The sequence below is a fragment of the Uloborus diversus genome, chromosome 5, assembly GCF_026930045.1.
Source record: "Uloborus diversus isolate 005 chromosome 5, Udiv.v.3.1, whole genome shotgun sequence".
Taxonomy (NCBI): Eukaryota; Metazoa; Arthropoda; class Arachnida; order Araneae; family Uloboridae; genus Uloborus; species Uloborus diversus.
Window position 1 is genome coordinate 139,511,029 of NC_072735.1, and position 26,024 is coordinate 139,537,052.

General features: G+C 34.7%; 1 protein-coding gene across 1 annotated transcript in view; it reads left to right on the plus strand.

Moving 5' to 3' along the window:
- Positions 1-26,024, plus strand: part of LOC129222864 (potassium channel subfamily T member 1-like) — a 368,024-nt gene that overhangs the window by 272,142 nt on the left and 69,858 nt on the right. Inside the window, exons 12-15 of the mRNA XM_054857422.1 lie at positions 5,221-5,385; positions 6,797-6,933; positions 12,770-12,833; positions 23,065-23,173. Of these exons, the coding sequence (XP_054713397.1) occupies positions 5,221-5,385; positions 6,797-6,933; positions 12,770-12,833; positions 23,065-23,173 (475 nt within the window). The remainder of the gene's footprint in view (positions 1-5,220; positions 5,386-6,796; positions 6,934-12,769; positions 12,834-23,064; positions 23,174-26,024) is intronic.

The window sequence follows — 26,024 nt, forward strand, 5'->3', positions numbered from 1 at the left end:
AGCATTTCAATTTGTTTAGTTGGTTTAGACACTCAAAGAAGATTGACAATTTGTTTCTCAAGTATAGTATCTTCATTTTGAATGCATATAGGCATATGGACGAAAGTGACTGCCATTGAATAAATTTTCTAAATTACTAGGAAAAGATAGATTTATGCATTCAAAAGCAACATGAATAATGAATTAAATGCTTATTTTGCCTAATTTTTTTCTCAAATTTAGGAATATCCTTAGGTAGCAGCGCTGGTGAGATTAGAACTAACACTTCGATTTCTAAGTAGTGAAAATTTGATTCTTATAATCCACTATAATATTAAAATCTGTTCGCGTCCGTCTGTCTGTCTGTCTGTCTGTCTGAAGATCGATCTCCTCGAGAACAGCTGCGAATCGAGAGTCGAACGAGATACCGATCAATTCGAAATTTTCCAAAGAAAACAATAGAACCAATTTCGTAATTGTACGACTTTAATTAGCGGAGTTATTAATTAAAACGTTAATTAACATAACGTTATTCAATAATTTTTATTTCTTTCCTGTTGCCATTTTGCGTATGAGCAAATAAAATTCTAATAATTGTTTTAAAAGAGATTTTTTTGGCTGCTGTCCAAATCTTAAAACAACGTTTCCATCTAGAATTTCATTTAAAATTGGTTGCTCTATTCGGATATAGCTTTTATTTTATCGTCTGTCCTTTTTTTATTTTTTTACACTCGACGTTCTTAACTCCTTTCAGCATAGGAAAGTTGTTTCTTTAGATATGTTTATTGATTGTAGTGTAAGTTTATCGTTCACCGGCCTCATATTTTGATACATTTAGGATGTGCGACTAATTATGTTTATTTTGTTGAACTTTTTCCCGTTACATGGGTGAGTTTTCGAATTGCAACAACTTTCTTTTTCTTTCCTGTTTCTATTTTTGAAATACAGTTTGTATCGTTAAAAGAACATGTTAAATTAAGATTGTTTGGATTTCTTTAAGTGAAACAGAGTTGAACAAAAAAGATTGTTTTAAAGGATTTTAACTAAAGCTTAATTGGAATCTGATGACTTGATATTAAATTAATGCTTATTGGTATTTAATAAGTCTTGGTGCTTTAGTTTCACGTAATCAACAAAAAAGTGTGTGTCATTTTATGTAAAAATCTGATTGTGATTGTACATAAATATTTTAGATATATTCTATCAGATTTAATTCAGTTTAAAGTGAGCACATATTATAGTTGAAAATGCATATATTTTCATCATTTGTGCTAATTGAAAATACTAATAACTTGTATTATTGATAAATATGATTAACGTTAAAGAGGTTTTTGCCAAAAATATGCTCTACTGGTGTTTTGCAAACCTTGCATTACGCGTAATTATTTACTCCTTAGCGCTTTAGAAACTGATGTCAGAATTATACAAAAATATCAATTGAACAGCTCTTTCATTTTTTAAGTAGCCCGTGCAACGCCGGGCACGCAGACTAGTTGAGTCTACTATTTTTTGTGATGTCAAAATTTTGCTTTGCATTGCCAAAGGGAATGCTGAAATGTCATTTTAATTAGCGGATGAAAAATTTCCTCGTGATAATTACATAAATGCAAATGATGGAAATTTTCGTAAATCGTGGCGACATTTTGCTGCCAGTAAGAAGTAAGCGCGTTACATACGTGGGCCGTTCCACATAGAAGAAGAGATCTTGTACTGCTCGTGACTGCGCTACATTTCAGTTCTGAACTTGTAACAAAAAAGGGTTTATTTTTCGCATGCATTTGTGATTTCGTAAGCAAAAAAAAAGTTGCTTATTATTATTTTTTTTTAATTTTATTTTGGAAATAAAACTTAGAACTGTTACATGCAAGATCAAATTGTTTGATTTTCTGAGGAAGGGTAAACTACAGTCGACTGTCGATAACTCGAATTTTTTGTAACTCGAATATTTCGTTATTGCGAGGTTTTCATTTGGTCCCGAAATAATTTAGTGTTTTCGATAGAATTTTGCCTCTATACCTAGAATGTTATCATTTTAAGTAGAAGTTTTTACAAAAGTTTCGTTTCCATTCTATGCATAAAAATGCAACCAACGTAAGAAAAAAAAAAACTTTTGTTTTTCGTATAAGACATTTCTTTGCTTATCAGCTTGTGTGAGGGGGATAATATATTTACAATTGTGCTCCTTTATACAGTGTTGCAGGTTATGTGAGAAATAGCCGATCGGGTTACTTTTTGCCGTGACTGACGACTTAAAATTTTATTGCTTTCAAATCTTTGAGATAGGGTAGGGCGGAGCTAGTTGAGCAATTTTTCACTTAAGTGGATATTACTTCTCAATGATAAATCTCAATCGATTGTTATGCAACCTAATGGATTAGTAATGTATCCCTTTTCATAAGTGTCCATAGTAATTTGTTGCTAACAGTACACGTTTAAGAGCTACAGCTGTCGGAATGCAAAAAGTCAAACTTGCTCAACGTGCCCCATAGATGGAGTGATTTGAGCAAGATTGCAGAGCAAGTTGAGCATTTATAATGCCTAACCAAACCATAGGATAAATGATAACTAGAGATAAAATGAAATTCCTGTTTGAAAATCAACTCTTTATTTGTAGTCTTTTAGTGACAAATTAACAAAACTTTTTATTTATTTATTTATTTTATTTATTTATTTATTTATTTATTTATTTATTTATTTATTTATTTATTTATTTGAATTAACTGAAATGGTTCTGGTTTTTGGATGGATAGTTCCGGATTCCGTTTCAAAAACTTCGTAAGCCAACCTTTTCCGGCCATCTTATTTGGAGTTCAGGCAGATGGAATTTAATGCTAAATTTAACAGCACACTCGTAGGCAAGGCGACGATTGGGGAATATCTATGATAGATTGATGCTATTTGAAGCAAGTATTTTTTATAGAATCCCTTCGTTGCGAAGAAAAAACTTGCCTCAGTTTTGCATAACCCATAAATGAATCACCATCTTTTAATTTCTTCAAAAATCTTCTCAAAGTCATCCATTTGATACCGAATTATTTTACGGCGGCATTCACTTTTTCCCTCATCATTGACAGTCTTTGCAGCATTATTCAATTCGTCAGTAGTGTAAGAACATCATGTAGTTTTCCTTTTATAAGTAATATATTAGTACTTTTGCTTTAAATCGCGGAATTCATTTGAGCAATACTTGCTCAACTAACTCAAAAACCAAAGTCTTAAAATAAAAGTGAGATTATGAAAAATTGTACGAATCGTACCTAGAATCTCTATACATATAGAATCAAGAGAAAGAAAATTTGGCGAAATTCTTAAGTCCAAAAAATATTATTCGTCGAAAATAAAAATGTATTTAAGCTAAAAATGTGGCATAAGAACATGATATCGTTACTATAAAGATGTCTGTTCGTACATCTGTAGATCATCGTTCTTGTTCATCGCAATGTCATCGATTCCAAAGCTCCGTCTTATTAAAAAAAGCCTTCAAAAACCAAAAGCTTCCCCCCAATTCTTCATTTGATTTACAAACGCTACGGTCATTACTTAAACTACTAAACGATTTTTTTAGTATAGTTTATCTAATGGATACGAAACACATATCAAAACTGAAATTCCATTACTTTTGACAAGCATGTTCATGTTTGCATAGGCTCATGAAATGTGATTACCCACCAGAGTTAAACTCTGGAACGTCCGTAATTCTTCATCGTATTTTTAGACAAGTAATACAAAGTTGCTTTATCAAAAGACGTAGTTCAATTACGATTTGTAAAAGAAAGTTCACAACTAGGAACATGAATATGGTAATGAAGTTACGTATTATACTTGATTTGAGAGACAGACGTAAGGTATATGATGTAAAAAGTTCGTTTTTTCTCCAGTATAATAAAACTTTCATGCATTTAGATGGCGTGTAATTCGAAGCAGAATAAAATTTTTATTTTTCGAAAAGAATTCTTTGAGTTACCAATAGCTCCTTTTTTCTTCCTCTTCCAAGATTTTTTTCGACTTAAAACGTTTTTAAAATTTTACAGTTTTTTTTTCTTGCATTATTGTGATTAATGCTTAATATTCACAGTAAAACATAATTGCTATAAATGTAAAAGTTAGCATTCAGTTGTTGAGAGGATATTAATTTTCTGTATTTGATGATGCTTACACAGTCAGTTTTTTTTTTCTTGGTTTTGTGCAGTCGCCGTTCTTGAGACAATAATGTAACACAGTACTGAAACATATTCTGTTTATTTACAACACGAACATATTATATATAAGGAAGAAATCAAGGGATGTTTTTTTGGCAAGACCTAAAATTGTAGAAGCAATCTCTTAGTTTGGTTTATAAACCGCAATTTTCTTCCAATAGCCCCAAGAACAGAGTCAGTGGCCATGCTTCGTTTTTTAACTGTCCATGACTGTTAGTCAAACCATCTTCACCGTTTGAGGATTGGTGAGAATCCCAATTTTCATCTTTGTTACTCAAACCAAAAAATGGACATTCGCCACCTGCACACTTGCACTAAACTTTCCGGATGGAGCCTATGCGATGGTTATTGGGAGGGTCGAGAGCGTATAGACAGCTATTATTTTATTGTACTCTTTGTTCTATGTTTTATGTTAGTATTTTCAATTTTATTTTTTGTCATTTATAATTGCCAGACATTGAGAAAAGAAAATCCACGAACACTTGTTGTTGTTGATAGGTCCAGGGGTGCAAAATCTGAAATTAAATGGGGCCATAGGTACGAAGTACCGTTTTGGAAACTTTTTCGGCATGATTTTAAAAAATGATGTCCTTGGTTCAGTCGATGTCGATATTGAAGAGAGCAGATTGCATGGCTGGGCAAAAGAAGAGATGATGATGGTCAAGTTGCGTAGATGTAGATTGCCAAGTTGATTGTGGTCAGAGTTTAAGTATGAACGTCAGAAAATAGGATGAGACATTAAAGATAAGACATAACTTTATTTTGCTATATAAGTAACAAGGACATTGAGGCAGATGTCGTACCGATTGATAAGTTTCAAAAAGCCCTCCATGGAAAACTCAGGGTTTTGAACAAGAAGAGGCGTTTAACAGCTTGTTTGACTTCGGCATTGTTTCCAAAGCACGTTTCGCCCGAGAATATAGTTTTTATCCTAGTTAGTAATTGCTCATGATAAAACATTTACCTAATCTAGATTTGTCATTGCAGAAAAAAAAAGTTATCGTATGAGATATTTCATTTCTGAATGTGTGTTTTGTTGCAGTTTGAACAGTTAGCATATACGTGGATGGAGCGGCAGAAGCTGGGTGGTACTTATAGCATGCATAGAGCTCAAAGCGAGAAACATGTGGTCGTTTGTAATACGACGTTACGAGCAGATACCATAATGGACTTTCTAAACGAGTTCTATGCGCATCCGCTACTACAAGTGAGTTTGAATTTGTTTCTTCTTGCTACCATACCAATTCTAGCATATTTAGTATCATGAATATATTGTTTTTTTTTTAATTCAAGCGATAAAATGAGTAGTATGGCGAATGTACCTAAAACTGTTCCGTTTGCTCGATGCATTATATACAGGGTGAAAAAAATAGCTTGGACACGCATAATACATTACCGAAAGTTTCGTGACACGTTTAAAGCTGTGTATTAAAAGTAAAGGTAGCCACTTTGAAAATTTGTAAATGTAATAGATAAAAGAATTATACATCTATTTTGAAGTTTGACCGTAATATTTTTATTAGCATTAAAATTGTAATGTATTATGTATAACTTGTAAAATAGCGTTCACCGTCATAGTACTAAGACCGAAATATTACATACATACTCAAAATACACCACCAGCTCAGTTATTCCATCCGAGGACTGTAGTTTCGTGCTTCTTAGCACTCATCAGCCCGGAATAGGAATTACCTGAGCTGGAGGAGAAAAAAACCTCTTAAGGGAGCCAAGAGAGCCAAGCAAGCTGGTAGCTAATGTAGAATCAGCACACCAGATGAGTGACCGCAGCAATGGTGCGGTTCAATTCAATTAGTTTTAAGTATTTCTGCCTTAGCCTTGGCTTAGGGCAGTAACTTACTGCAAAATATTACATACATAGCTGAGAGATATTCATTTTGAACCAATGTGTATTTATCGTGTCCAACGTCAGAGTGCTGATCAAATGATAAGGTATTAATTGATTACTGGTAATGTACAATATTAGAAGCAGTATTATACAATTTTGACAATTATATATAATTTAGTCATTTCGAAAGCTCGAGATGGGGGAAAAAGTTATTGTAAAAATTAATGACAACAATAAACATTTTGTTCTAACCATTCCGGAAATAAAAACATGAACAACTCTTGCACATAAGAAAATTAAAATGTGTGAAATGTAGAAAATATTTTAAGCACACAGTTTTTTAAGAATGCCGAATGTCCTGATGGATTCAAACCATTGAGAAAGGATAAAAGATGAAGAGAGTAAAGCCTTCAATTCTTGCATCAAGGATTCCACGTCACGTGATTGATGTTAAAGTAAAGTATTGGAAGTATTCAGGTTTCTTTTACTAGTTTCACGCAAAATGTGTCTCCCATTCGTCGTTGTTGAACCATGTAACTTGGGATCTTCGCCTCAGCTTTTCCTAGGTCAATGACTGGGTTTGCTTCTTTCAGTTACTACTTCCTGCATAAAATTTCAAAATGACCCCTAATTTTTCATAGAATATTGTAAAAGCTAAAACTCACTCAAATGTTTAAAGCAACAGACTGATGTGTTTGAGAGATCTGTTAGTAGTTGTTGTAATAAATATTTTTAATGATGCTTCAATTTGATATTTTTCCTTTGATTTTAGGATTTTTACGTAGTTCTTTTATCCCCCTGTGAGCTTGATGCCACCATGAAAATGATCCTACAAGTACCTATGTGGGCTCAAAGAGTGATCTACATTCAAGGTTCTGCTCTCAAGGATACTGATCTCACCAGAGCAAGGTCAGTAACTTTGTCTATGTCCCCTTCCAAATGATGCTGGTTTCGCAACGGAAATGACGGCCACAAAATACTTCTTTCATGGTAGACCATAGACTAATAATAAGAGTAGACCGAGCTTTCTCAGACTTGCTGATGAAAAAATTGGTTTATGGATACATCATGTGACTGGTGGAAGGCTTGGCGAAAACTTTGGCAGCATGGTTGCTAGATGGCAACATTATCTATAGTTTGGCACTCGACATGTATTTTAAGACGTAATGTGTTTGCATTATAATTTTTTTTTACAGGTGCAGAGGTTGAACTGTTTTTCTTTTAGTTATGCATTATTTTGACATTAGTAATTAGTTTTTGATCACAGTTTTCAGTAACTTTTATTTCATTTGGAACTGCTACGTTAGCGTTGGCGTGACGTAATGGCGTAAACGTTTTGCGTTAACGCAAAAATGTACTAATCGGTATCTTAAATTGAATATGTAGGTAAAAATCTTACCGTTTGCCGATTCTTTTTGGGCGCTTGCATTTTTAATTGCTTAGAGAGTTATTAAAATTGACTAAAAAAATGCACAATACTATCTAAAGGAAAAACTCACTATATTAACAAAATATTTACAATTTAGAATAACAAATTTACAAATCGGACTCCATAAAAGATCATTCTTCCGTGTTCCATCAATTCTATTTATTTTATTTCTCGCAGGCGTTGATCGTCTGCTATGATCAACGCCCGCTGTTGCTAGGATATCCACCAGTCACATGGTTTGGTTTATGAGCAGCAAAAGGGTTGCCATAGCTCGGTCTAGTCTTATTATTAGTCTATGTGGTAGACTGCTGCTGACCGGATGTCCCACTAATAGTGATGTTGGTCTATTTTGTGTGACGTCATAGCACTAAAATATCGAAGTTTTTCATATGAAGGTACATAATTGGAGAGCTTTAGTTAAATTAAGGGTAATTCCAAGCTAATGTTAGCTTTTTTCGAGTACAAACCATGGCGGGATACACGCAACCTACGTGTCACAGGTTGAGCGTTGTTGCTTTATGATACATTGAGGGAAAAACGAGCAAGGATGGAAAGAAGGTTGTTAGCCGATATGGATAAAAATCCTTTTTAAAATTACATAATGGAATTTGCATAAGGGACCACGTACAATGTAAAATTAACAAAAACTCTGAATTTTTGAATGGGAACCCCCTTTTTTTACTACATAAATGAGTTTTTAAGGCTAAAAGCAGCTATAACCAAATTTCAATGCATTTCGACTAGTAGAACAAAAGATAGAAATTGTCATATGCAACGATTGAGATAAGTAATTATCCAGCTGCATGGATTGTGGAAACTTCTTATGAAAATATATTTCCATAATTCCACGACAAATGATAGGACAATTCATTTATGTCTAGGTAATATACACTTACATTTGTTCAATCAGATTTTACACTAGTTAACATTTGAGACGATTAAACTATTTAATTACAGTTATGTTATCGTAGCAGATAGAGGAATTCACATTTGAAATGCATTTCTCAAATTCAACTCTTAGTTGTGTACGAGTAAGAAGGGATTATTTATGATTTCGTTTCAAACTAACGAAATAATATGGAATTAAACTTTAAGTATTTACAAAGCTCAATTTTCTAAACTAATTTAGTTTGGAATTAATGTCATTTAATTCTTACGGACTGAAAATTTGACTTTTCTGTGTCCTGTTTCCGTAGTATGAGATTAGTTTCCTGAAATGTTCGGGCGTGTGAAAATATTACATTATTTGTTACAGTTGTTTGCACAAGCGGGAAGGATTGTGATAACGGTTTAATTTGATCGATAATATGAAATTAACACTTCAAAATACATCCCACTTTATTATTTTTCTTTATGAGTCTTAAAACAAAAAGAGTCAATGACTAGTAGTCATAAAATTATGTAAGAACTAGTTCATCTTTCCTTTGAGTTCGTACAAATTTTGCTTATGTGCTAGTTGTTTGAAGTCTACATTGTAATTTGTAAAAGAATGGGGTTGTTTCTTTCAGTCAAAGTACTACTTTTAGTCCCTAAAATTGATAGATTAAAAAAAAAACATAGAGTGAGAAATAATTAAAAAATAAGCGCTGGGAAATGAAAGTTAAGATTTTAAAAGGTCCCATTTTAAAAAAAGGAGTGGTCTTTAGTACGTCACAAATGATGTACTTTGGCGCATCTGTCTACCGCGTTTCCACGTAATGATAATCACGAAGCGAATTAAATATTGCGATCTACGGTTGATATAAATCATATCGTTGCCAACACATGTGAGTAAAGAAACAAATTAAATATTGTGCCTGTGAATGGAATCAATGAATGGCATTTCATCATTTGTGATGTCATTGGCAGAAGCGTAAGCAATGAAAGCTCACTGGTATTTTTTTAGTATAAAACTTAAGGTATCCGACTAGGTTCGGAGCAGTTTTTTTTTAAAAACACTATTATGAAATAATATTATTGTTTTTTTAGAAGCAGAATGATCTTAAAACATGTATTTTGCTTAAAAATAAACCATAATATCAATAATTTTTTTTAAATGGGTGATTTTTTGGCAAAAATGACTGAAAATTTCCAGTTAGGAGAAACACTGTATTAATAAAAATTAACTAGCTATAAACAATTTGCTTAGATTTTTTCACATGTATAAATATTACACATGAAACAGACCGTAGGTTAAGAAATATTTCAAGAATTTTAAAGTTTATGACAAATTACATGACTTTATCCAGAAATTTCTCAAAATTTTGTCACCTTTTTTCGGTAAAAAAGCTATAAATCAAAAAATATTTCATCATTTACATAATCTGTGGTCTATTCCACTCACAAGTACTTACAAGACAAGCATGCCAAATTTCATGCTTGAATCTATACATATAATAAAATAAGATGTTTGTGTGTGTGTGTGTGTGGCGCGCATCCCGAGAAAACGGTAAGACCTAGAAAGATGAAATTTGGAATACAGGTGCAGTTTTTGCTGAAGATGTGCACCTCGGGCTTCGATTTTTGATATTTTAATTAGAAAAAAAGTTATTTAATGTTTTATGTGTTTTTTTGCACTTTTTACCTCACAAATCCCGAACCAATTGCGCCACACAAATATTTTTTGCACTATAAAGTAGAAGATTTAATTTTAAATATGATGAATGAAACAATTTTGAAAATAGAGCAATTTTTGTATTTTTTATGAATTTTTCAAAAAACCTTTAATTTGCATTTTTTCTGGGTTTTGTTTTTTTTAAATATCATTCTGCGAGAAGTATCAAAGCCCCATTTCTAAAATTTAAGTTGGTAATAGTAAAACCATTTCGCCCTCTTCAGAAGAAAAAAGTTCTTAAAAATACGCAATAGTTTTTTTTAACAATTTTTTAATGCTGAACACATTATGTCTCTCCACGCATCGGTCGAAAAAAGCGTTCTTCAATCTTTTATGCCTCTGACGTCACTACTTGGATTTCGATTCGGTATTTACGATGGAATCTTAATCGCAAACAATGTTTATCTTTTGTTTTTACTATACAGCTTACTTCTACATTTTATGACGTGATGACCACGTGTTTTCCGGCAGAGCTTGCTTTTTTCTTTCCTTTTTTTTTTTTGTTTGATTTAGGGATTGCATTTATTTCTTTTTCCATTCCCCCCCCCCCAAGCTGGAACGTTTTGCTGCATCTATATTACGTTATATTTCATAGTTATGCACATTTACTTCAATAATAACAGATTTTTTTTCTTTTCAAACGCTACTTTTTGCACACTATGGGGAAATTTGAAGATGACTTTTTTTTTTTGCTCTACTTAAATAAAAAAAGATGTTTTTTTTTGAGTGATCTTTGTTTTTATTAGGAAATGGGAGGGGAGGTTAAAATAAATAGAGATGGATAAGAAAATTTAGAGAAAGATCGTAAAGGTAGATAGCCGCCGAAGGCGGCAATCTTGGCGTAAAAATGTGAATGGCACAACAAAAGATAGAGATATATGATTAATACTGCTGCCAAATTTATTTAAACAGCCACCGAAGGCGGCAAACTTGAAGTAAAAATTTAAATGACAAGTTAGCCAACCAGCCGCCGTAGGTGGCTGCTTGCATAGAAAGGCGAATGGCGTAAGAAAGCGGACCGGCTGGTCGCCAAAGCTGGCTAGTATTGAATAGAATTTGCAAAATCATGTTTTCCGTAGCCAGTATCGAGAAATAATTGCATTCTTCAAAAAACGTAAGTAAAGATTCGACTTATCACGCGTTATACTGCAGATGCTTAGTATTCAAATGCTTATAACGTGAGTTCTAATTCGCGTAGATTATAAAACTAAAATGTTTCATAATCTTAAAGAATGGGGCTGTTGAATAAAATTATTTTGAGAAAAAGTTAATTTTGGTCGAAAATCGCCTTTTCAACGTAGTCGGATACCTTAATCAAATTATTTAAAAAATGGTCAGATCCTATGCTTTTAAGCATGCTCTTTCAGAAAAAAGAAACATTTTAAATTTCCGAAATGATCCCATTGGCTTCTTTCATTGACAGGAACTTTCTTATGAATTGCTTTTTGAATTTAAATTGTTTATATATTTTTGTGGGTACCGACAAAACCCTGTTTTAGCAAAAACGTGCAACAAGCAGTGGTCAATAACAGTGTTCAACATGCACATCTTTTGAAGTGTCTCGTATTTCATTTGGTACCAATTCAAACTTGACTGAAATCTGGGTGATTTAGTGTACAATGTCTACTTATTTTTGTAAAGAATAGTATTTAAATACTTTTTAATAACACTTTTTAAAAAGTCATTCAGTAACATTCATAATTTCAAGACAAAAAGAAAACAAAAATCCAATTGCATGAGTAGTTGAAACTTCCGGTAAAAGCCGCGTAAAAAGTACATGTAGCAAAATAACACTCTGGTAACAAAACTGTGCCAGTAGAATGTATTTGTTTTTGAGTCATTTATTTTAAGACAAAACATTAAAGCTAACAAAATACATGATTTTTTATCTGATAAAATTATTATTATTATTATTTTGCATTTGCATAGTGCAGACGTGTGCTCTGAGGTTACGAGGAAAACTACTTTAGGGCGGAACTAAGGCTTGAACATCCGGACTGTGAGCAGTAGCAATAATTTTTTTTTCTCTTAAATCGAGACAAAGTGAGCAATAAAAAAAAGTGAAATAGGCACTTGAAAATGGAACGAGCTTTAACTTTATCCCGTTTTACAATGTTGAACATTTTATGAACCTACCCAAAAAGCCCTGAGTGATATGGATTTTATTTTTACAAGTAACATTCCTTTTATTTCGGTATTTGATGGCTTTTATTCACATATGGTAAACTTTATTTTTTTACTAAATTGAAAATACCATTGCAGAAAACTGCCTGAAATTCGATTCATAATCCATTCGATCAGGTTGTTTTTATTTTCTTAAAAGCATGCTATCGAAAGATAAATCTGTGAACCCCCCAACCCTCCACGGTTATCGATGTTATCCTCAGAGTAACCATTTTTCCTCTCAATTTAAATCTGCTTGAATTCACTTCCGATCTTTTTTCTGCAATTTTTGACTTTTTTTCTGCCTGCAATCGCAGCGCCGCCGACGACAAACTCGATTACCAAAAAATTATACTGTCGTTTCTGAATTATTGAACAAAGCCAGGAAAGAGAAATAAAATCTTAAGGAGAATAATCTGCTGGAAAGTTTATGTATGCACATATCTAATTCTAGACCACCACACGGTCTTTTTTTTCTCTCTCTTTCTTTCTGGCAACTGCATTTTATGCAAGATATCCAGGCCTAATGGATTTTTGTGTCTTTTTTCTTTGTGTTCTAGAATGAATGCGGCGGAAGCCTGCTTTATACTAGCTGCTAGAAACTATGTAGATCGAAGCGCTGCCGTAAGTAACTGAAGTAACTATTTTAAATTGCTTTTGTCGGTGCATTTGGCTAATATATTTTCAAGTCGTTTGCAGAACAGAGTCTTGTTTTATCTTCTCTCTGACGATATTTTTATTTCTTCAGTTAGTGTGCGTTTTCATGAAGTTTACATGAGTTATAATCATCGTTTTTTTTTTTGCTTTCTTCTTATTTATTTATTTATTTATTTTATTTTTTTTTTTGTTGCTGATCTCATATATATAATAGCCAATGATCGAGTAACGCTGCTGACGTTATCAACAATGAGACTAACGCTACGACATGATAATTGGATAATATGTTTTGGTAATGTTTGACCTACTGGGAAAAGCTTTGTAGTGACAAGGCTAAACTACACTCCAGTTTGTGAAAATTGCAACACCACGAAGGACTTACGCGAGTGAGCTGAAAATTGCAGGAAATGTAAAGTAGGGCATGATATGCAAATGATTAGAATTGCAGACGGTAGCGCATGCGTCTGCTGAGCAGCGCCCTCTGAACGGCGGATCGAACCGAATATAAATAGACGGCTGTAGCGAGGCGTGTATGATTATCGGTGCTTATATGCTAGAGTAATCGTTAACTGAATCTTTACTATGTCTCTTTGACGAAAACATTGAAATTTGAGCAAATTTTGGAGTTTAAACGGGGCGGAATCGTTGGCCTTCGATAAGCTAGATTGTCTTATCGTGCAGTAGCCGCTCGTGTGCAGGGTAACAGCAGCATAATCATGCGTGTTTGGAAACAGTGGACGGACGAGGGTCGGACAGCTCGAAAATCCGGGAGTGGACCCCGAAATGTGACGTCAGCTCGCGATGACATACACCTGGCGCGTATGGCGCTGATAGACCGCACAGCTTCTTCTAGACAATTGGCAGCACAGAGGTCAACAGCTACTGGTGTTTCATTGTGTGCTTCATCAATTCGGAGACGTCTGTTGCAGCGTGGGCTGCGCGTAAGGATTCCTTTACACAGGATTCCTCTCACACAAAACCATCACCGCCTGCGGCTACAATGGGCCAATTTGCATAGGAGCTGACGTTCTGATTGGCAGCAGGTCGTCTTTTCAGACGACTCCCGCTTCAATTTGTGGCACCATGATTTCCGAATTCGCGTCAGGCGCTATGCCGGTGAACGGCACATTCCGGAGTGCATTATCGAACGCCACAGTGGACGAACACCCGGAGTTATGATCTGGGGTGCCATAGCATATCATGGACGATAGCAATTGCTACGAATTGTGGGCAATTTGAACAGTACCCGATACATAAACGAAGTTTTACAGCTCCAAACTATTCCTTTCCTGCAAGGATTGACAGGGGCTGTATTCCAGCAGGATAACGCCCGTCCACCTGCCGCCATGACTGTCAAATCCTACCTTGAATCGCAGCAGGTACAGCTTCTTCCTTGGCCTGCATATTCCCCGGATATGTCACCGATTGAACATGTGTAGGATTTCGTTGTGCGGCGTCTCGCTCGTGATCCTCAACCTGTTGCTTCGACAGACGAAATTTGGTTCAAACAAACAATATGGAATACTCTTCCACAGGCAGATATTCAAACTTTGTTTCACTCCATGCTGATTCGTGTAGCAGCTCTTATTGCGGCGCGTGGTGGCCACACAAAATACTAATTTCTATATCTTTTTATTGTTTGTTTGGTTTGAAAATGTAATCATTTATTTGTACCGTTTCCACTCAACTGTGTATTAAATTTCATTCAACTATGATGCTTCCTTCATGATGTTGCAATTTTCACACACAGGAGCGTAGATCCGGTAATTTAACTGTTTTACTGTAAGGCTGTGTCATTTCAGGTTGGTTGGTTGTATTCGAGTTAAAATGGCCCAAAAGCCTTTATAGGCTATACCGCGCAGAGTGACATTTCAGGGGAATGAAGAAACGAAAAAGTGGTCAACAATGAAAGCTATCTACTGAAGTTTAAGGTTATCCACTGGAGTTAGGGTTAAAATTTCAGCCATCAAAATATCACCAAACAAGCAATTGCTTCGTTTAAATGTAGATGCAATTTTCGCTCGTCATATCTTGACTGGCGATTTTCTAGTTTACTGCATTTATCGGTAAATTTCAGAACATCAGTATTAAAACTTTCGAGCAAAAAAATTCTGTCCACAAATGATGTGACACTTTGAGGGGGATGGGTTCGTGAAGTTGGCATAGTTTGTGACAAGGGGAGGGACGGATAACATAAAACGCAACATAACGCATTTTGTTACATGAATATTTCTATGAAAATAGCGTGACTTGTGACAAAGAGAACAGAGGGAAGGTGAAGTAGACTACTTTGTGGCGAAGAGGCGAGGGGGTCGAAAATGTTGACAAAAGTCAGACATCATTTATGGACAGCCCCTTAACGCAATGAACTCCACTTCCAAACTTCAAAACTATTATGCTTGTGCAATTTTTGTTCATAATCATATGAGGTGTTCAGAGCTAAAGTGGATCAGCCCATGAATGACGTCATCCACTTTAGCTCTGAACGTCTCATCTGACACAAAGCACTTTGTGCTCTTATCATAAGCAGCGTTCAGAGCTCAAGTGAATCAAGCAGCTTTGAATGCCTCTCATGATTACTTAAAAACTATAGCCTGGTTTCGGTACAAAGATGTTTGACCTTGGACGTGATCATTTATTTTTGTGTTGCAAAAAGAGAAATTCTTTGATTGACAGAATTCCAATAATCGTTATCGGCAAGGTAAAGTCGTGGTTTGAAAAGAAAAGCTGCTTTCTTCACCTTTATTTCAGCAATAATGGAATCGTTTTAGCTTAAGGCCGATCGGACTCAGAGGTATACTATCAGTGGGGGCCAACAGAACATCGAATTATTTTTTATGGTAAACATTTCTATTCATTTCTGTCGTAGGTCACATTAGACCTATACAGTCTTACACCTGTAAAGGTTTCTTGTTAAACCTTTGGTTCCATATAACCTTTAACATACGGTCGAAATAACTAAGACTCCCTCTCGGCTTCACCAATAACGGCTCCGTCCGGTAACCCTAAGTACATAATATTAGCTCTTTATGACTTCCTAAATATTACTTACTTGTGTGTCATTTACTCCGTCTATATGCAATGTTTAGTTGTTTAAGGTTTTTTCATTTTGGAAAGATAAGGCTTACTTGAAAAACAAACAAAAGCTACACAAACAGTGTGAGACCTAGTCTATACAGTAAAACCTCTCTACAACGACACTGTTGGGACCTAAACAAATATCTTAATAGACAGGTTATCGTCATAGACAGTTTGATTATACATGCTGACATTTTGCTGGGGACAAAAAAAATATATATTGTTATAGACAGGTTATCGTTATAGACAGTATATACACAGGTTTCACTGTAATAGAAATCCGAATTGTTTTTTTGATGTTGGTCTTGTAGCACCAACACACAATACCTCATTGGTTCAATCGTTACTAGGGATGTGCCGTTCATGAATGAACGAGTCTAAAAGTCAGGCTCTTAAAATGAACGGTGTTGTAGGATCTCCTGACAAATGAACGGCCGTTGCTTTGAACAATTATTGGTTTGTAATTTATAACATTGTGTTGATGCTTTATACATCTAAGCCTTACTATTTTTGATTAAATAATCATTAGAATATTTACTTACTTTAAGGTAATTTCAGTTTTTCTTTAAAACCATATATCTTATCCAACGAAACATTTTCATTAAATGTGAGTAACTCTGGCGGAGAGGTTACTACAACTTCTGTTACACAAACGAAGTCGTTGAAATGAATGAGTTTAATGTTGTTCAGCCCTAAATTCATTCAACCCACAACAAGAGTGCGCAACTACGCAGCATTGATGTAACCTTCAGTGTAGATGTTTTTTCTTTCCAATAAAGATGTTCAAAACCCGTGCTGCTCTTTCCATCGTTCGTACATGGTCCGTCGAGCCGGAGCAATAGTCAATCAAGTTTAGGATGATGTGTCAACGTGCAAACAGTTATAAAACAAGCAGTTCATATTCATCACTCTTGAATGAGTAAAGCAAAAGACGAAACAAGCATCGCACTCATTGAGTAAAGTCACGTCCTTAACATGGAGCCCCTCTTAAAGAGAAAAAAAATAACAAAAGGTAAGCTAACTAGATTAACTACCCAAGTAAAGAATTCGAAAATCAATGGAATTTCTCTGTCTGATATAGAAGTATTCGAAAATAGTGCTATTTCTTTAGATAGTGAGATAAATACTTTAAATGATGAAATTCTAACAACTTGTTTAGACACAGAATTTGATAAATATGAACAAGAAATGCATGAATTGCTTTCAAAATTAGATGAGTTAAAAATCACTTTAAAACATGAACAAAAGAAATGTGTAAACGATAACACTGTTAACGACATTAATTTAAATACATCTCAAAACACAGTAAATTCAGATGTCAATAGCTTAAAACTTCCGCGTGTAGAGTTACCAGTGTTTACTTCTAATTATCTTGATTGGATTTCATTTCGTAATTTATTTTTAGCAAGTGTGGGAAATAATCAATCATTAAGTAACTGTCAAAAATTACAGTATCTTAAACTTTCTGTTAAGGGTGAAGCAGCTACCTTGTTACAATCGATTCAAATTTCAAATGAAAATTATGAAAGGGCGTGGAAGGCGCTTACTGATCGTTATGAAAACGAATCATAAATCATAGATGCAGCTTTAAATAAATTAATTTCTCAACCTATATTAAAACAGGAATCAGCCTCAGGGTTACGGAAATTAATTGACACTACATCACAATGCATAGATACATTAAAAATCCTAAAACAGCCTGTAGAGCATTGGGATACAATTATTATTTTCCTATTAAAAGGAAAACTAGATTCAGAAACACTTCACGTTTGGAAGCTAGAACATGCAAAAAAATTTCCTTCATTCGATGAGTTCAAATCTTTCACACTAAGCAGAGCAGATGCTTTAGCGTCTTTAGCGTTAAGGGAGTCCAGAAAGGAGAAATCCAATGTAAACTATGAGAGAGGGGGATCCTTTCGAATTCAGAAAACCCCTAAATCAGCTAATTGTCTGAAATCAAATAAAACTCATCGGATTGAAAAATGTCGTGCGGGAAATTGCAAAAATTGTTCTCAGCCACATAACACATTATTGTGCGCGAAAAACACAAATGAAACAAAATCTCAAACACAAACGGAAAATGAAATGCTTTCAACTATTAGTAGCAATAGCACAGTTGTTCCAAACACACAATGTGTGCTATTACCTACTGCAGTTGTTTATGTCAAAGACATCAATGGCATTTCACACACTTTCAGGCTGCTGATCGATTCTGCTAGTCAAGCCACATTTATCCGGGAAAGTTGTATAAATTTTCTGGGATTAAAACGCAATCGAATAAACATAAGCGTAGATGGCTTGAGTTCACAGAAAGTGGGCAAAGTTACAGGTTCAGTTCAAGTACAAATCACATCACTATTTTACAAAAATGCTACTATCACAGCAGAAGCGTTCATTATTCTTAAAATAACTTGTGACCTTCCCCAATATCAAGTGGATGCATCCGTCTTAATTAATTTCAAACACTTACAACTGGCAGACAAAAATTGCCATCAACCGGGCCCTATAGACATACTGCTGGATGCAGATGTATTTAATGAACTAATGCTTAGCAGACAGACAAAAGTCCCAGGACAATCATTAGTCGCTCTAGAATCCATTTTCGGATGGGTGATTCTAGGAAAAACTGAAAGCAAGTCAAATTCCAAATCACAAACTGTAATTTCCAATCATGCAAGTTTCGAGTATAATGCCATTGAACTAAACAAGTTCTGGAAATTGGAAGAAATTTGAGAAACAAAGCCTTATACAGAAGAGGAAGCCGCATGTGAAAAGCATTTTAAACAAACATTCTCCCGTGATTCTACCGGCAGATTTGTGGTGAAACTACCGTTCCGTGAAACAATCGATGAACTCGGATCATCTCGAGACATAGCCGTGCATAGGCTACAATAAATAGAACGTAGGTTTGTTAAAAATCAATCCCTCTCAAAACATTACCACAAATTCATGCAAGATTATCAGGACTTAAAGCATATGGAACTAATTCCAGACAACGAAATTGATGTTCCGGCAACTTCCAGCTTTTATCTCCCTCACCACGCAGTTCCCAATAAAACCGGAGATAAATTTCGTGTTGTTTTTTATGGTTCCGCAAAATCATCCAGCGGTGTATCTCTTAATGACAATTTAATGGTGGGACCACAGCTACAAAGTGATCTCACTACATTACTTCTTCGCTTCCGAACTTACAAAATAGCGATGACAGCAGACATAGAAAAATGTACAGACAAATCATCCTACAAGACGCAGACTTTCAGAGAATAGTCTGGCGCAATTCATCGGGGGGGGGGGGGGTCGGAGCCAATTCAAGATTTTCGTCTAACAAGAATAGCATACTGCACAGCTTCAGCACTGTACCTTGCAGTTAGATGTCTACAACAATTGGCAGTGTAAGAAGCAGATCAATTTCCAATGGCCTCCAAAGCAGCCATCATGGACTTCTACGTTGACGATTTAATGTCTGGAGCCAAGTCAATCTCTGAAGCTATTGAATTTCAGAAACAATTGATGCACATGCTATCAAGTGCAGGCTTCATTCTACGAAAATGGACATCCAACAGTGAAGAGCTCATAAATTCGATTGATTCAGATTTACGTTCTTCAAAGGGCGCGTTGAACATACACAGTGATGAGACTGTCAAAACATTAGGTGTCCTGTGGCATCCAGCATCAGACACATTCCGGTTCAAAGTAAACACCACACCTCTAGAAAGTACTCTGACAAAACGAACACTTCTTTCAACCATCGCCAGAACATTTGACCCTCTTGGATGGTTGTCACCCATCACAATCAAATCTAAAATCATGATGCAAAAAATGTGGAAATATCAAGTGCAATGGGATGAAAACGTTCCCCCAGACATTGCACGCGAATGGACAGAACTTGTAGAAGACATGATGTCTGTAAAAGACATCAAAATTCCAAGATTTTTGTCGACTGGTGATAGCAATGAACTCAAATTATTCGGCTTCAGTGATGCATCGGAAAAAGCGTACGCAGCAGTTATTTACTCCTGTTCTACTGAAGAGAATGAAAAAACAAATGTGCAGCTCGTAATATCAAAAACCAGAGTAGCTCCACTCAAAACCGTTTCCATTCCAAGTTTGGAACTTTGCGGTGCTCTATTACTAACAAAATTAATGGGTTTTTCTCTGCAAAGCATTGAATACCAACATAGCACACACGCAGTTCTATACAGACTCTACTATTGTTCTTTCTTGGTTAGCATCACACCCAAGCAAGTGGAAAACCTTTGTAGCCAACAGGGTGGCTAAAATCCAAAATCTCTCATCACCGACCCAGTGGTTCTTCGTAAGTAGTGAATCAAACCCAGCTGATCACGCCAGCCATGGTATGTCATCATTAGCGCTACTGAGTTCATCATGGTTTACAGGACCAAGTTTTTTACATGAACCTATGCCTCTACAGGTAAGTGCACCAACACCTCCAATCCCAGAGCCTGTGCCAGAGGAACGTTTGCATACGATACAATCAACAATAGCAACCAATAATACATCAGAAGTTAATACTTTGTTTAACCGTTATTCATCCCTCTCTACCCTTAAACGTGTTGTAGCTCTTTGCTTAAGATTCATTCACAACTGTGAAAATTCATGTAATAAGATTTCTGGATTTTTAAAGACAATAGAAATTAATAATGCTATGTGTGTTTTAATTAAACTTGTACAAAATTCAGAGTTTATTAATGAGATCAATGCACTTAACAAAAATCAAACTTTATCTTGTAGAAGCAAAATTTTAGCTCTCAACCCTTATCTCGATGATTCAGGAATTTTGAGGGTGGGCGGCCGCTTGCATCATGCAAACGTCGCATACAGCCAAAAACATCCCATCTTACTTCCAAAGAAACATATTTTAACTCATCTCATTATTAAACACTATCATCTAAATCTATTGCATGCTGGTACACAACTTTTACTATCATGTATTTAAGAACAGTTCTGGATTATTGGTGCTAAGGATATCATTAGGCATTTTATAAGAAAGTGTGTTAAATGTTGCAGAATTCGAGCAACTGTAACCAATCAAATGATGAGTGCTTTGCCACCCACACGCATTTCTCCTGCTCCTACATTTTCTCGTTGTGGAGTAGATTATGCAGGCCCGTTCCAAATCAAAGCAGCTAAAAGACGAGGCTCTAAAACATTCAAGACATACATTGCTCTTTTTGTTTGTTTCATCACTAGAGCTATTCACTTAGAGTTAGTTTCTGATCTTTCAGCAGACGCATTCATTGTAGCTCTGAAACGTTTTATTTCTCGCAGAGGGAAATGCAGTGATATATATAGTGATTGTGGTTCTAACTTTGTTGGTACAAAACGTAAACTCGTGGAATTTGAAAAGCTCGCTAAAACTAAGAGCTACAATGAAAATATTAATAATTTTTTATCTGAAAAGTGTATTAATTGGCATTTAAATGTTCCAGGGACTCCACACATGGGTGGTCTCTGGGAGGCAGGCATAAAATCTACAAAATTTCATTTAAAACATGTTGTTGGGGATATAAAACTAACCTATGAAGAATTTGAAACACTTTTAGCCCAAATTGAAGCTTGTCTTAATTCTAGCCCATTAACAGCTTTGTCTAGTGATCCCAATGACCTGTCAGCATTAATGCCTGGTCATTTCATTATTGGTAGACCATTAGTAAGTATTCCTGAACCAAGTTATATTGATTCCAACATTTCGCATTTAACCAGGTGGCAAATTATTCAGAAAATGGTTCAACAATTTTGGAAACGGTTTCATAAGGAATATTTATGTAGATTACAACAGAGGCCTAAATGGTTATTACCAATAAAATATCTTCAAATAAATGATCTGTGTCTTTTGAAAGAAGACAATTTGCCTCCTACTAAATGGAAAATGTGCCGGGTGACTCAGTTACACCCTGGCAGTGACAATATGGTTAGGGTAGTCACTGTGAAAACATCAGATGGTATGTTCAAGAGAAACATCACAAAATTATGTCTCTTACCTATCTAAACACTAACTGAAGCATACTTTTAATCCATATTGTATGTATGTATATTCGTTCTATTTATGTATCTTTGTCAATGTTTGTTGTCAAGTTATATGTATCATCATCTAGTATTTACTGTAAACAATTTATTCAATGTAAGTAATTCATTTGCTCTAATCAATGTTTCAAATATTCAATTGTTATTGTTTGCGTATGTTGAAATAATATTTCAAGGTGGGCGGCATGTTCAGCCCTAAATTCATTCAACCCACCACCAGAGTGCGCAACTACGCAACATTGCGCGCGCGTAACTAGCAACATTGATGTAACCTTCAGTGTAGATGTTTTTTCTTTCCAATAAACATGTTCAAAACCCGTGCTGCTCTTTCCATCGTTCGTACAAATGTAAGAGTTAAAAGAATGAACGACATTCTGATAAACGAATCATTAAAAAGAATGGAATTTCCCAGACCTACATTGGACCGACATAGTGCTTAATGTGCTGTTCTAAATAAATGTCTGTTGAATGTAGCAATCCCAATGTTTGTATCGTGTTATTACTGTTTATCACGAATTTCTTTTATAAAATGAAATTACCAACGCAGTAAACAGCACGAAAACCACAATTAGATTTTGTATGTAATCCGAATTGGTTTTAAAGATTTAAAGGAAAAAAACTTTGTCCACTAAAAAAGCAACGCGATTTTGATAATTTCAGTTTGTTTAAAAAATTTTGCGCATATGATTATGTGGTGCATGCAACTAGTTTATTTCCTCAGTATACAAGGAACTACAATGAAAACGAAGTTTCTTTTTTGTAATTGTTTTATTTGAATGAATTTAAAAAAAAAGACTTTAACTGCATTTCGAAAGAATGTACATGCGGTTTTGTGGTCTCTGGGCAAAATCTTGAAGTCAAAGGTTTGGATTTTATGTTATCGGCGTGTATTTCTTTTTGAGAAATTCTCCAAGAGTAATTAATTTAATATATATCTATTTGATTCTATTTGGTAAAGAAAGTTTTAACTTAGTCGAATGCACATCTAGCTTGAATAGAAGAATAAGAGAACTAGTTTTTCCATATTACTTACTTTTTTCTCAATTATTCTTTAACATGAGTTCTTTTTCTTCAGGATGAACATACTATACTTAGATCATGGGCAGTTCGTGACTTTGCTCCCAACGTTCCTCAGTATGTGCAAATTTTCCGTCCCGAAAACAAAGTGCACGTCGCATTTGCTGGTGAGTTTCTGATAAAAATAACTTTTTTTCTTGAACCTTGCTTTTTGCTTTTATCTAACATTTTTTACTTAGAACTATGTTTTTTTTTAATGAAGAATTATCTGTTTAATACTCTATTCAAATATAAAATTGTAAAAACAAATCATAATGAAAAAAAAGTCTGTACTGCTCCAAAGCTGCATAAAAAGTAAATTTTTGCAAGGTTATTAAGTTTCTTGTTGTACGTTGGTTATTTAAGTAGGGTTTGTTGTTTAACTTTTCAAAACCATTCGTAACCATTATCCGTTAAATTTCATAAGGGTACTTATGTAACTATAGAACAGCATCGAGGGATAAATTTATAAACTAATATGCAGGGAGGGAGGGGGGTAATAATATTGAAATAGTTTCAAGTTTTCTGGTGCCTTATTTTGTGAAATAGAGGGAAAATCAAAATACTCATTATTTACTTCCTTAATTAATCAAAATTCAACTTTTAATAACTGCATTACTAATTTTTGTTCCCGAAAACAATAACAATGTCAGCATTTTGAATCGTTTACTTTCTCTTTTACTCTGGCTTGAAGAATAGGAAAAAGTCACCCTCCATTAACAAGATCCTCAATGTATCACTTTCAGTTTCAAAAAGTTTTGCTACTCACAAATAATTTGACTAATGAAATGGTAATCTAAGCTAAAATTCTTAAACCATTTTCGAAATTCTTTCCACCCCAATTTGGACCTCGGGGGGGGGGGGGAGGGAAGTGAACATCTTCACAAGTTAACATCATAATAAATTTAAATTCAAAATTAAATAAGCAGTTCTTTGAGCTTATGCGTCAGTTTCTCCCCTAGATGAAATTAAATTTATTTCTGTCTTATTCTCTTTTCTTAGATCTATAAAACATCATATTGGCATTTTGACGTCCAGAAGCTTAACGGGCTAAGTTGCTTACATGATTGAATATACTCTAAAGCAGTAACAGCTCCATCGGTGAAAATATTTTTATATCAATAGTGAATTAAAATTTCATTAAAAAAACGCAATGGAATATGAAATATGAAGTTAAAAGAACTACCTTTGATCAAGTCAAGGAAACATTTTCCCTTACTTAGCAAAGTGTTTTTTTTTTTTTTTTTTTGGAATGTAAGTGGTGAGATGGGGTTTTATATAACCCCAACATTCTTTCTGTTTGCACTCCACAAAATTAAGCAAATAAAGTAAAAAAATTTTCAATGATGTTTTGATTGTTAATTTATATTAACACATTTATAAGACCTTGTCAAAGTCATACAGATACATATATAGCCATATATGAGGCAGTGAGAAGCAAAGGGATGCAAGCGAACTTTTTAAAGTTTCGAGCAAAAAGCGTTTAAAGTTCAGATCCTAGGTAAGCTTTAATTGTATCTTCTCTAAATTTTGCTCTGTAGCAGGACTTACCAGGGCTACTAATACCATCCTTTTTCCCTAAAGCAGAGGAGAGAGGTCCTCCTACATAAAGCCCTCGATCCGTCCAGAGACGGATCCAGGGCTTTACTCCTACACACACAGAGCACTCGTCAATAAAACGACTATTTCTCGTCGAAACTCATCTATACTCCTCATCTATACTCATCTACATCTAAAGGTGATATCTATTCTACGACTAATAAACGTTATTTCTAGATGTTCTATTAAACGTCTATAATTGGACATCTATTAGTTATCCTTTACTGACGTAAATTAGATCAGCCACAAGGGTCGTCTACTAAACGTCGAATAAAAGTGTTCAGTAGAATCAACACAAACAGTGATGGGTGCGAGTGGATTGCGGTGGTGCTAATTGCTGTGAAAAGTGAGTTATAAATAATTTATTAGTTCGTAGAACAACGGTTAAAGGGCCAGAACTTCATTTTAAAAAAATAATAACGATGATATTTATAAATTAATTGACATGTTTGGGAACACTTGTTGCTATGGTATTCTGATATTTTAGCGTCTGTTTTATAGCGCTTTGATTTCGGTAAGCTTATTCATCTTGTTGATTTCTGTTTCAAAATGATAAATGGAAATAAGACTGTTGTATAAAAAGATAAGCTTGGACACATGAAAAATTGAAAATAAGGTTTTAAGTTTAATAGTGTAATTGCAATAAGTACTAAAAATGGGACTGGCAGATTAGACAAAAATGTATGAATGTTAAAAGGTTAAGGCAAATGTAATGTGCCGTATAAATATTACAATTAAGAGTTCAGAATTTAAAAAAGAATGTGTGCTGCGTTAAGCGTTAGTAAGCGCACCTAAAAGACGTTTTTTATATTATCTATAACTGTTCTTGGAAATGTTACTTAGCGCTATGGATATCGTCCATTATTGATCTAGTTCCACAATTTTTCATCCATTGTAGTCGTCTTTTCGACGTGTTCAAGACGACTTTCGACCGTTCTGAGGGGACATTTTGATGAGTTCGGGATGGTTTTTAGATCAGTTATAGACGAGTGTTTGGACTAGATTCGACGACTTTTCAACGTCTATTCCCCCAGTTTATGTTGTGTGGGTACCGTTTATACTGATTATCTCCAAATTCTTAATTTTAGCACTTACATCCCTTTGCTTCTCACTGCCTCATATGTAAATATTTTGAAACGTTTGATTGCAAAAGCTCAATTTTTCTGGGGTTTAAGACACCCATCTCCCCAGTTATTGCTTAAGTCTTGGTAGTGGGTGGATTCAAGATTTTGTACTAATGATTATTTTTTTTTAAAATCATGTCCCATTTTTAACAATATTTTCTACGAACACAATTATTAAAAGCAAGAAAAATCACTGTAAAAATTCTAGTGTGAGAACTATTTCCACAATGGAATCCTTTCTGTGAGATTTCTCGTT